The sequence below is a fragment of the Triturus cristatus genome, chromosome 8 (genome assembly GCF_964204655.1).
Source record: "Triturus cristatus chromosome 8, aTriCri1.1, whole genome shotgun sequence".
In the NCBI taxonomy this organism is placed as follows: domain Eukaryota; kingdom Metazoa; phylum Chordata; class Amphibia; order Caudata; family Salamandridae; genus Triturus; species Triturus cristatus.
In genome coordinates, this window is record NC_140591.1 from 749,699,166 (window position 1) to 749,712,284 (window position 13,119).

A 13,119-nucleotide genomic window follows, 5' to 3' on the forward strand; every position below is an offset into this window, starting at 1 on the left:
TATGCAATAGGTCTCGCATTTACGCAAGTTTATGCTATAGGTATTGTAAATGACATTGCCTTTTATTTAGGTTTTAAAAACCAAAACATAAATAAAAGGCATTGTCCTTTACAATACCAATAGCTCAAACTTGTGTAAATGCGAGACCTATTGCATTGCAAATGCTTGTTTTCCCTACGGCTGACACTTGGGCGGGATGATTTTGCAATTTGAGTAGTCAGAGCAACCAGCATTTTCTAGATTTTGGGAAAGATTGTTTCCATCAGACAACTTGAAATTATTTAAAGTTAACGCTAACCTTTCTAATCTATTTTGCTTTCTGTTAAAAGGCTGCTCCGGAGCACTTGGCAAGCTGTATGCTTCGAAATATCCGAACTCTACAATCACAATCTTTGATTTACCTGACGTGATAAATGCCGCAAAAAAGCAATTAATACCAGCAGAGGATAATCGACTCCAGTTCCATGAAGGTAAGTTGCTTTCTCGAAGGTTCTAACGTAGGTCATAAAATACATGTACGAAATGGCAAAGGGCACAGGAAAGAAAGCGAGTATTCACAAAAATGTAGATTTATGCTCCGATTTTTTCCTAAACAGTTTGACTATCAAGATTCAGTGGCTGAATAAATGTTTAGCTGATGGAGTTCTCCATCACAAACGTGATGGATACCTCGTTTGCATATTACAAGTGCTACTAGGCCCTGTTGACAAGCACAAAACAGGGGAGTGATTCAATTCAGGAATACAGAGGCTGGAATCAGTTACATATTAACAATACAAGAAGTACCTCTGTAACCATAAATGAAAAATTATTTTTACCTCAGTAGTCCTTTTTATTAACTCTGGGCTTCACTCATTCATGTTCTTTTTTTGTTTTTTAACCCCTTCGCTGCGGCGCAAATTCCGCCGCAGCGCTGGGGGGGTTTGGGGGCTTGACGGCGCCGCTGTGCTCATGACGGAACCACTCCGTCATGAGTCACGGGTGAGCTGTGCTCATGACGGCGTGGTTCCGTCATGACTCCACCTACTGCGCTAATCGCCCGCACAGGCGGGGAATTAGCGCCGCGTGGGAGGAGCGGCCACCAACGGCCGCAGCATGACGGAACCACTCCGTCATGAGCACACGGCGCCCGTGGCTCATGACGGAGTGGTTCCGTCATGAGCGTGGAAGGGGTTAAGAAAAGGTTGTTTTCCCATATTATATATTGAAACATACACCTCTACATCTTTTTCAATATTCAGAAAAGACTAGGCCCTGTTGACTTCACCAACTAGAAGCCCATCACTCACCCAACAATCATCAGCAAGATCACTGAAAAAGCAGACTATGGGGCACGTGCATCAACCATTTTTGCGAGCGCAAACGGTGCGATTCGCAAAAATCGGCCGTTTGCGCCCGCAAAATGAGCATTTCCAATGCATGAAGGGTCAAGGCACTCGCAATTTGAGAATTCGCAATTAATTGCGAGTTCTCAAATTGCGATTGCATTTAAGGAATCGCAAATTGAGATTCCTTCAATGCAATGCATTAAAGTAAAATAATTAGCGATTTCGTTGATAGGGGGCGCAAATTACCATGAAGTTGAACTTCATGGTAATTTGCAAAAACTGTGAAAAATGCACGAAAGTGCCTTTTTTCAAAGTGGTAGGTTACACACACACACACACATGTCCTTTGGACATGTGTGTGCGCAACATTTGTTCACAGATCGATTTCAGGGGTGCAACAGGGTGTCGTTTTAACACCCTTACACCCTTGAAATTGCATTCTCAATTTGCGATTCTCTAATTAAGAATCGCAAAGTGAGAACTTCCTCCCATTCATTCCTATGGACCTCTAGGCCCATAGGAATGAATGGGGAGGTATTCCTTAATTGCGACTCGCAATTTGCAACTCGCAATTAAGAAATATTTAGAAATCGCTATTTTGTAAGCGATTTCTACATGCATAGGCTTTTGCTATTCCTTATTAGCGAATCCTTATTTTTCGCTAATAAGGAATCGCAAATGGCATTTTTGATGCATGTGCTAGTATATTCTTCTACATGATCACATTAATGCTAAACATCTCCTGCACTACCAGTCTGGCTTTAGATCCCGCTGCAAAATGAGGACCGTTACCTTACACACTATAGTCTATCTATAGTGACATGCAGAAAAACAATTTTTATTTCAACTGTGCATTTTGGTTGTATGACTTTACAACGCATTCCGTTGCAACGCATGCCTTTACCACGCATGCGTTACAACGAGAATGCCATTAGTACGCATAACCTTTACCTCAATAATGCCATTACCACGCATGTTTTTACAAAGTTTTTCGTTGTCAAACCATACATCTTAATTGCATTTGCTTGCTAACGGTTATCTCCATCCCTTCCCCTTCTCCATATACCGCTCTGATTCCCACCCACAAACCCTTTTTTTAAATACCCCTCCCTTTAACCCTTTTATTTTATTCCTTCTCTACACAACCCCCTCATCCCTTTTTAAAAAAAATAAAAAAAAGGAACATCCCCCTTACCTCTCCAAGTTCTTCCGATTTCATTTCGCACGTCGTAAAGAGGAACTGGAAGTGTCTTTCCGGTTCCTCTAACGACGCGGATTTCCTCCACATCGCGAGTTTTTGTTGGGGGGGAACCCCCCCAACTTCCCTTTTTTTCTCCCTTTTTTGGGGGGGAGACCCCCCCAAGCCCCCTTGCCTTTACCACACATGCCTTTACTACGTATCGCGTAGTAAAGGTATGCGTGGTAAAGGCTAGCGTGGTAACCACGCATGCGTACTAATGCATGCGTGGTTACTGTTATCCATGGAAACGGCCGCGTTGTAGTGGCCGTTTCCCTTGCATTTTGAATATTTTAACTGAAATTTAATTTTTGTGACCTTATCTAATTGTATTCCTTTCCTTTTATTATGTAAAATATACAGCGCATTTTATCTTACGTAACCTCTTTTAAAATGTTTTCTTCTTTAATTGTATGCTTTTATGATTTTATGACAAAAATCAAATATTTCTTGGTATATGATTACACTGCTGCTCACAATTCTAGGATACCATTATCTGTTGTTAACACAGACATTATTGGATGCCATCGAGGAAAACTCGTTATTCGAATATTATCTTGTTGGCCTCAGGTTATTATCTAAGTATTCTCTTTTCTCTTTTTTTTCAATTACTCTTACTCTCATTCCCTTTCTCTCTTTTTTTACTTTACTCAGTATGTGCCCTGTCTTTACAACAAGTTGGATGTAGAGTGTGTTTACTCAGGTGCTCTCCTATTTCTCCTCCTTTTTTGGCGCTCTTCATGCCACATTTACTATTATGCGGAGCTAGCAACTACTTCGGTGATGGTTCTGCCTTTTACAAATTCACATTTACACCAATTGTATTTTTCTCTTCTTTGTTTGAGATGACTCCTTTTGCATGTTACACTGATGGGTGTAAGTTTTGTCTCAAAGTTGTGAGACAACCTTTGTGACACTGTGTATTTGGAATTACAGCCCTGAAGAAGTCGAGATGTGAGATAACACACGACAAAACATGTGTTGGCTGTAGGAAATTGCTTTTTTTACGTATCTACATTTTCAAGTTGAATATTTGAAGAATGGAACTGTATTAATGAAAACCAGAGATCGTGTAACTTTTGTCCCTGATCAGATGTTAAAGAATTAAAAGTGGACTGAGAACAATTAGGATGCTGATATTGGTTTTGACTATCTAATATTTTGTGAGTGCTCAGGGAGGATTTTTTATGAATATCTTCAAATTAGCTCTTGGCCTATGAGAATGAGTGTATTAACTCTCTCCTTTGAGTTATAATTAGAACGTTAATGAAGCAATAAAGAATTCAGCTGCAGACGAGACCCCAGGACAAAATAACTAACCCTGGCTTCATATTATAACAAGGATATTCTTAATGGGGATTAATGCATATGTGACCAATGAGAAACAATGCCACATATTAGATTATATATATGTCCAAGCTTGACACAGTAACACTGACAGCCACACACACACACACACACACCCACCCACACACGCGCACACACACACAAACATATACATATATATAAATATATACTCTATGCCTCTACACTCTACCTCACTCCACTGTAGGCCACTACAATCTTTGCTGTTCCTCTGTACGCCACTCCACTCTAGTTTTGAGGTGGTTTGTCAAGGGGACAGAATAAAAAAATGCATTTTTCTCCCAATGCATTCTTATAAACTTTTGTATCAGACGTAGTCCAAACTAGAAAGTCAGATTTTGATGACATTTGGCAGTTATACAGATTATGGTGTGCATATGACAGGGATTGGCTAATGACAGCCTTTAAAAAAGCCAAAAGCAGCCATGTTGTTTTAAGTACACTTTGGCTGTGTTCTGGGTTAGGGCCTTAGATAGTTAAGTATTAGGGTTTCTATTTTTGACCTACCTATTACTACTTTATTAAAGTGGTAATAATAGGTAAGGAAAATTATGTATAAGTTTCTGTATATTTTTTAAAAACATGTATGAAGTACTGTAGTATTACCTAAAGAGAACTGTGGTAATTAAAACAAATTAAATATGTGAAAAAATTAAGAAAACACTGTACTACACAATATTTCACAAATATAGGGGCCGGTTATGATGTCGGGTGGAATTGCTTCTACCCGACACCGTATCGTAAACAGGACTGACCAACCTCTGGTCGGTGGTCCCGACTGTCTGTTTTGGATTCTGTAACCCGGCCGTATTACATGCTTCCATCGGAAAGTGGATGGTGATGTTAATCCCTGCACCCCGTGGCAGGCACCTCAAGGTGCCTCAATGAGAAGTGGGCCCTGATGGGGGCCCCCAAACACGCTTTCCAAAATAGTTTCCATGTTGGACAGCCCAGCATGGAAACCATTCCAGAAACCGTGCATCGTAATCCCAAAGAGATGACCGGCTGGTTTCAGTTCCAAATGGCTGATGCATATTCAACCGGTCGGAAATTAAACTGACAATGGGGGACCTCCATCGTAATACGCCCCATAGTGTCCACAGTGTATTTAAACATTTTTGCCTATTTAATTATTTTTAAAAAGCCTAAGGCATGCTGTGGTAATACCTACAAATGAATGTGGATTGGACTGAGTGATTGTCGCATGGACACAATCGCATTACTCGTGCCCAGTTGTACATTTTTAGAAAGCTTACAATTCTGTGAAGGATCCCAAACCTAAATCTTGTCAATAAAAACATATCATAGCCACTAGGTACAGTTGTTCAATATGGTTGAATATTAAAAGTGGTTAAAAAAATCAACTTATTCTGCTGGACACTAGGCTTTATAATCTCGGCCGACAGTCTTGACGTATCCAGCAGCAGGAGGCCCTCTTTTTTTAAGTGCTTTCTCCTTACCAGTTGCATAGTACTCGGGTAAGTAAAATAGTCTATGTGACCGAAGTCATGCATAAAATCTCAAATGTACCTTACCCACGGAATCTTTAAAACCCCTTACAACTTTAAGCTGTCCATTAACATATCCCTAATTAGCTGGGTCTCCATTTTGGTCCAAATCCAGTGCCATAAAAGGACAGGCTCCATTTTTATGAGGTTAGAGAGGTATGGTAAGCCCAGCTCAGCATGACAAGCGTACGAAGATGTGCTACTAGAATCTGACAGAATGTATCTCATAAATGTACTTTCCACCGTTTGTAGCGGATACGTATCAGTGAAACCCCAGAAGCCTGCTCCATACATTGCTGTTTAGACACTTTTTGCTTTATAGATCTGCAAGAGCTCCACTGGTGGTCTCCTGCCTAATTTTCTTGAAAGTGCGGTAGTGATTCTTGAAAACACAAATTTTTTAGCTAATACGGCTTGAGCCCATGGATCGTTTTGATCAAAGAGTATTCCACGGTATGAAAATCTCTTTGTGGGCCCTATTTTCTGTCCATCCACGAACATATCCCTGCACCTCTGACTGCCACAGTGACACCTCATTATGAATGTCTTTGTGGTGTTCACCTTAAGACCGAGATCACTCATAAAATTAGAAAAGCTATCTAGCACCCTTTGCAGACCTACTTGCGTACATGACATTAAAACCACGTTGTCCGCATAGAGGAGGGCGGGTATGGGGCATTCAGCTGTCTGTGGAAAATCTTTGTTATCTTTCAGCAATGCGTCTCCCTGGCCGTATATGTAAAGATTAAAAAGGAAGGGGGCCAGGACATATCCTTGCCTAACCCCCCTCCTTAAGGGAATGGGGCAGTGCAGTCACCACTCAGACGAATCAAACTCGCACCTGAGTGTTGCTCTAAAAGCGTTTGTGAAAGAGGTTGATTTGTGGTTCCACCCCCATCACCTCAAGGATCTCCCAGAGCTTGCCGTGTCTTATGGAATCGAAAGCTATAGTGAGATCCACGCAAGCTAAAAACAGCCTTCCCTCCTTCACCCGTGTATATTTCCCAACAAGGATGGCTAAATTTAAACTCTGCTCAATCGTACCCAAACCCTCACGAAAACCATATTGAATATCAGATAGGACTTTATTCAACTCACTATTTTAGTCGTAGAATCGAATAATGAAATGGGCTTATAGCATCCAGGGTCCTGGCGGTTCCCCTTTTTAAAAATTGGCACAATAATTGATTCAACCCAGGTTGACAAAAAAGGTGCAAAACAGCTGGCATTGATTACCTGGGTGATAATTAACCCCCATAAAGTCATGTTTGACTTAAACAAGTCTACCGGAACACCGTCCGGCCCAGGGGCCTTCCCACCCAGGCTTACAGAGATTGCCCGATTCACTGCATCCAGTGTAACTTGGAGATCAGAATATTGGAACAGGGAATCCGAGGAAATTACCTCTCGGTTGTCATCTATTCTGCCCACGCCGTTAAGTACCCTTGAAAAATACTCAGTCCATTGGTCCTCACTTATCGCAATGTGAGACCACCTCCAGGGGTCAGGAAAGGTGGTTTAACAGCTTTCCAGAAAGCCAAGCTATATCCCATTAAAGAGGACTTATGCAAGGATTCCCATGCTTCATTTTTCAGGGCCGTTTTTCTTTCCTTAAGAGCTAACCTATACTCCCCACTTGTCTGCCTCACGACATCTAGGTTTCTAGGGATCTTATGTAATACATTTTTTTAATTGGAGTAAGCTAAAGTGCAATTTGTGTCAAACCATCTCTGGCTTTTTGCTTTTTGTGATCTCTGAACAAATAATGCCTCCCTTACAGCACCTGATATAGATTGAAAAGAAGTCAAGATAATGTCTGAGGCAGCTGTATCGCTCAGGCAAGTCTCGAAAGACTATTTACATTTAGCTATCACTTGTTTAGTAATCGATAATTGTGATGTTTGCTCAAACCCGATCAACTTTATCATGTCTATCAGAATTACTTAACGGCAATGATACAGAGAGACACACTGGGAAATGATCACTCAATGAATTGTCATCAATATGGAAAGTGCGAAGTCAAGATGCATAATTATTCAACACTAGTATGTAGTCTATAGTGGAGCATAGACCCCTTCCATTGAAGGTGTGACGCATGGGGCAGGAGTGACACATAGCTCGTTTACAAATCCTAAATCAAGGCCAAAAACCATTTCATGGTACAACTCCCCCAATGTAGAGTGACAAAAGTGGGTGTTACTAATCCCTTCGTCATTTATAAGATCACACAATTTTCCATCGACATTTGGGCACAAGACACACTTAAAATCCCCTCCCACAATTACCATTGTATCTTTGGTGGGATTACAGCAAAAAGTTTTTATATCATTGCCCAACTTTTTTACTACAAACCCCGCTTTGGTAGATGGAATATTATTATAAAAATGTGTCAGTGCAATACATTGCTTACTATCTATGTCAATTTTAATCAGTTAATAATAAATATCCTCTATGTACAACTCTATCTTTTTATTTTCAGGGTATTGGATATGTAGGTACAGAGCCCTCCCTTTGCCCTTCCACTTAGCCCCTCAACTGCAGAGGAATGAATGGTTTTTTAACCTGTTAATATGCATTATTTCTTTGGCCCTAATTTCCTGAACACATAATACGTCATGGTTTAATAAAAAATCACACTAGATGGGATTAATCAGCTCAGAACATAACCCTGCGATGTTCTATGAAACAAAATTACAGGTTGCGTCAACCCCCATACCAAAGGAGTTAGTTAAAGATACTGTGCTTGATTCAAGGCGATCATCATTAGTAGATACCTGTTCTAGGGTTGTATGTTCATTATCCTCAAAAGACACACCTGAGTCGCATTACTAACGCCTGTGCTCTCTTCCCTTTGATCAATAAGGGCCTGATATAACGTGTGAGTGCATAAAGCTGTATGAGTCTGAACTGGGTTAGTTTCAATATTTTGTGGTTTCTGACCTCGATACCCCTTGTGCTCATGCGTATTAATTAAAGGAGGAGTCCTGGATCAGTCAGTCAGTCTATGTCTTCTAATGAGTTAAAGATCTCGTAATGATTACTGAGTGGAACCGCAAAACTAGGCTGCCTGTTCTCTGGGAGCATCTCCCACCCAATTATACCATGGATCTCTGGTGGGTTGATAAAAAAAAAACTGAGGGAGAATGTTTATACCATTAGCCGTGATGTGTCGGTTTCCAGCCCGGTCCAGGATAAGCTGCACCAGACTAGGGAACCAAAAGGTAAAGACTTAGTTGATTTACTAACCTAGGCTACACTTCGTGCCATTTTAAACTCCGAGAAAAGAATGTCTTTTATAACGGTCCTGGAGCTCACTGGATGGAACGACTTATTCCGTAATGTTGACCAGTGTTCACAGGCATTAGGCGTTAATGAGGGAGCATTTACCAGGACAACCGTATAAGGAGTTACTTCTGGCGGGAGATGCAAATTCAAATTTGAGTTGGGAATGATTCCCTGATTAGATATCTGATGACTCTGTGTATGTGTGGCTCTAAACCATTCACCTGCTGTAGTACTCTCCTTAACAATTGAGGTATTTAAGTCTGGGTATGGGTCGAATTTGAATCTACTAAGCAATGCTTGGGCCCTTAGTAAGCTGGTGGAGGAGGTATCCCTCCTTCGGGTGGGGGGCTATTCTGATCTGGTTCTATATCTATGCCAGCAGATGTTCTAGGGCAATGTGCATTACTTATGGGATCACTAGCCACACTTCCCATTCCCCTCGTGAGCGATGTATCAGTGACCCTATATGGGCATGCATCCAAATTACCAATGGGAATGCTAGTAATGGGCTGTTCTAACTTGGTAAGTCTGACTTCGATTAGAGTCAGTTTCTGTAATAATTGCTCCAGCAGAGCTGATTCCATTGTCTCTAACCTTTTAGAAGTCTCCTCCTCATTTGACAATAGAGAAATCCCATTTGTGGCAGTGGTGGTTGACATTTTGTTGGACCTCTGTCTACAATCACTATCATTGATGTTAGTTTTACATTTAATTGCCCTGGGCGATTGGTTTTTTTGTATCTGTGGGCCCGACCCTTTCTCTTTTTTGGGAGGAGGTTTATATTCTTGCCTTCTGACCCCTAGTAGTTATGTTAGACTAACATGGTCCACTTGCTGACTCAGAAGATGTAGATATTTCAGGGTCTAGATCTGTGGGCTGTGTCTGGTTAGTTTGAGGAGGAGTGATATCTTCAACAGAATTTTGCAGAAGAGGCCCTACCGGTACATTGTGGTTCTGAGGAAAATGTAGCTCTAATGATAACCTGCATTCGTGAGCTTCATCTCGTGGATGAGTGCTGATTCTGCTCTTAAAAGAGAAGTATCTACTGTCCCCACAACCCCAAGACCTGCGCCCGACTTGCGCTTACTCATTTTGATGGAACCAAGTAGTGATAGCGATAATAGCATGTAACACAATACCTTCCAGAATCAGTAAACATTGGCCCAAATTCAAAATGTTAATAATGTGGCCCAGCCCGCCTCCTTCGGGCTTGGATGGGCTTGGACGGGCCCGCCCTTGGCCTGGGCTTTGACCGGGCATGGCCCGCGCTGCGGGAGGCCAAGGCCTCTTTTAAGCGTCACCAAGCGCATGGGAACTGCATTGGCGCCCCCCGCGCTTGGAACGCTGGGAAATGAAATCCTGCTGCTGTTTCTTGTCCCGGTAAGGTCAGATAAAGTGAGGATGTAAAATGTCTAAAGTGCTGCTGCTTTCTGGCTGGAAGGGGCTCCCACGCTGCGGGAGGCCTCGGCCTCTTTTAAGCATCACCAGGCGCACGGGAACTGCGTTGGCGCCCCCCCCCCGGCGCTTGGAACGCTGGGAAATGAAGTCCCGCTGCTGTTTCTCATCCTGGTAAGTTCAGATAAAGTGAGGACGTGCAATGTCTAAAATGCTGCTGCTTTCTGGCTGGAAGGGGCTCCGACGCTGCGGGAGGCCTCGGCCTCTTTTAAGCATCACCAGGCGCACGGAAACTGCGTTAGTGCCACCCCGGCACTTGGAACGCTGGGAAATGAAGCCCAGCTGCTGTTTCTCATCCCGGTAAGGTTAGATAAAGTGAGGGTGTGCAATGTCTAAAATGTTGCTGCATTCTGGCTGGAAGGGGCAATATTATAGTGCACTACAGTGCATTTTTTATTTTTCTTATTTGTAGGTGCTAGTGCAGATCTTCAGAAACAGTTTTAAAAATATATATATATTACCACATATTAATAAAGTGGTAATGGGTAGGGAACAGCAATAAAACTGACTACTTACCTATACCTATATCTAAGACCCTAACCCACAACACATCCAAAGTGTTTTGTCAAGACAGCCAATAAATACTGCCTTGTTATCGGCATGTATCACGCTATACCGCAATCTTACTGCAGTATACCACAGGCAAATATATAACTAAATTATATGGAGACTACATCCCTGCCACATCACATCTACATCATTTTACCTAATTTAATGCTGTCTGTCACCTCTACACCACTATACTCTATGCCACTCAACTGATGTAGAATTGCTGGGTCCCCAAGGAACCATCCAAGGTGAGTAAGGAGGGACCTCACGGAGGACGGGTGCAATGTCTGAACAAGACCGTGTGTTGCGTACAATTCAATGGGAGAATCGCGGTTGTAGTTTTAAAGTTTAAGGACCCTTCCCAGTGAATTACGGTGAAACCCTTTGGAACATAGGAGGTTGAAGAGCCACCCCACCCATGGATACTGAAGTACCAGAGTTACCTATCCCAGGGAAGCCGGGTGCATAAGGCTGAAGTGACGTCAGAAACCGCAGTCGTTCTCAATGGGAGTCTTCATAGAAATCGCATTGCTGGAAAGAAGAAAAGTGTCTGGTGGAACCCACAGGTGGATTCTTGATGGAAGGAACCTGAAAGCCGAGGGGACAGAGTCTGGGTCACTCAGGAGTGACCATGGGCTCGGTAGACGAATGTGCTTCAGGTGTGAAGATGGAGACCTTAACTCTACAGCTACAGGTACCAGGAGATGTCGAGGATGACCAGGAGCTGGATATGAGTTGTCCCACGAAGGATGTCAAGTGCTGAGGGGTCGGTGTCAGGCAGGAGCACCAACAAGGCTTGGCAACGGCAACCCATGAAGAAGGTCAAAGAAGGTTACGGTCTGGCCCAGCAAGGACCAGGGGGCTCACCACTGGGAGGGGATGTCAGGGCAAGCCTGGAGCAACCAGGGGAGCCCAAGAAAAGCAGTGTTGTCCCTCAAGTGGACCCATAGGCTGAAGGCACAGGAGGTGCGAGGGGACCTCTAGCAGTTTCACAAAGTCACAGCTTGCAGGGCACGGCATTTGAGGATGCCAATGTTCTTTGTACTAAACGTGCGCAGAGGTTGGGGCTATCGATAGCCCAATGCACTTAGTTGGGGAATACCAACAAGCATATGCACTTGCAAAATTACGCGGTGCACAGGGGTTCAGGTTATGTAGTCCCCACAAGGGATACTGGCCTCAAACTCAGTGAGAAAGCAGCCCGACCTCAAAGAACATAGGAATGCACCTCCTGTGTTGCTGGAGCCTTCGGAGTCTGCAAGAGCACAGGATCAGCAGAAAGGTCAGTTTCATTATGGTGCCTGCAAATGCAGGGGAGTGACTCCTTCAACCCAAAGGATATACTTCAGTTGTCCTTGATGCTCCACAGGTCCTGCACAGAACCTGTATGGTGCATGGGCACAGACGATGCTTTGGATAGAGAGGGAGATGAAGTCAGGCCGAGTCAAAGTCCAGAGAAGTCCTGAATGTCCAGGACTTCGCAGTTCAGTGGTTTCTTGATCTGAATCTTGTCCATGTCAAATCTAGGGTCCTACAGCCAGGTAAGCCCTTTTGTACCCATGGGAGAGGGTTGGACAGATTCAGGGAACCCTCCCAAGGGAGGATCAGGACAGGGAGAGGTTACTCCCATGTCCTTTGTCCAGTTTCGCACCAGAGCAGTAACCAATGGCTACCAGGGCTGGTTTCCACTGGACTATGCAGAGGGACACCAAATGTCCCCCTCGTGCAGACTTTCAGGCACTTTGAAAGTATACCCACCCAGCTCCAATACACTAAATCCTGTCTGGGAAGTGGTCAGACCTCCCTGTGACAGGATGCCTATTGTGCTGCCTTCGTCTGCTTGAGCTTGGCTCAGCAGCAGGAGGGCGGAAATGTGTCTCTAGGAGGCAGCAACCATTTTGTGCTGCCTGGGTTGAGAAAGATGGTACCGGAAAGACCAGGGACCCCATGAAGCTGTCTTCTGATACCTCCCACACCAGTTACCTGTGTGAAGATGTACCAAACACGACATGGTTTGTTGCAGCCGTTTTCGAGATAGTATTTTACCCGCGCACAAAATGCACCTCTACCCATATGTCTAGCTGCATCACCGACAACCCGTGAGAATGGTCTCCGAAGGCTGCAGGGGTGCTCTGCTCATGCAGGGGCACACTCTCCCGTAAAACCGAGCACCCTCCCTTCAGGATTATAAAGGCCTGCCATGGGGTGACTTATAGGTTTTAAATGTAGTGTCCTATAGATATAGAAAACCTATATCTAAAGTAAGTGGTGCATGCACCATCTTACACTGGCTGCAATGGCAGGCCGGTAGCTCCATTTTGCATGGCCTCTCATGGGTGGCATAATACATGCTTCAGCCCATGGGAGGCCTCCGGAGTACCTATGCCCTGGG

At 43.6% G+C, this 13,119-nt stretch overlaps 1 protein-coding gene across 1 annotated transcript in view; it reads left to right on the plus strand.

Annotated features, from left to right (window-relative positions):
• The window catches only part of LOC146805022 (acetylserotonin O-methyltransferase-like), a 447,344-nt gene that overhangs the window by 292,835 nt on the left and 141,390 nt on the right, over window positions 1–13,119 (plus strand). The window contains exon 6 of the mRNA XM_085620450.1: window positions 330–470. Within this exon, the coding sequence (XP_085476576.1) occupies window positions 330–470 (141 nt within the window). The remainder of the gene's footprint in view (window positions 1–329; window positions 471–13,119) is intronic.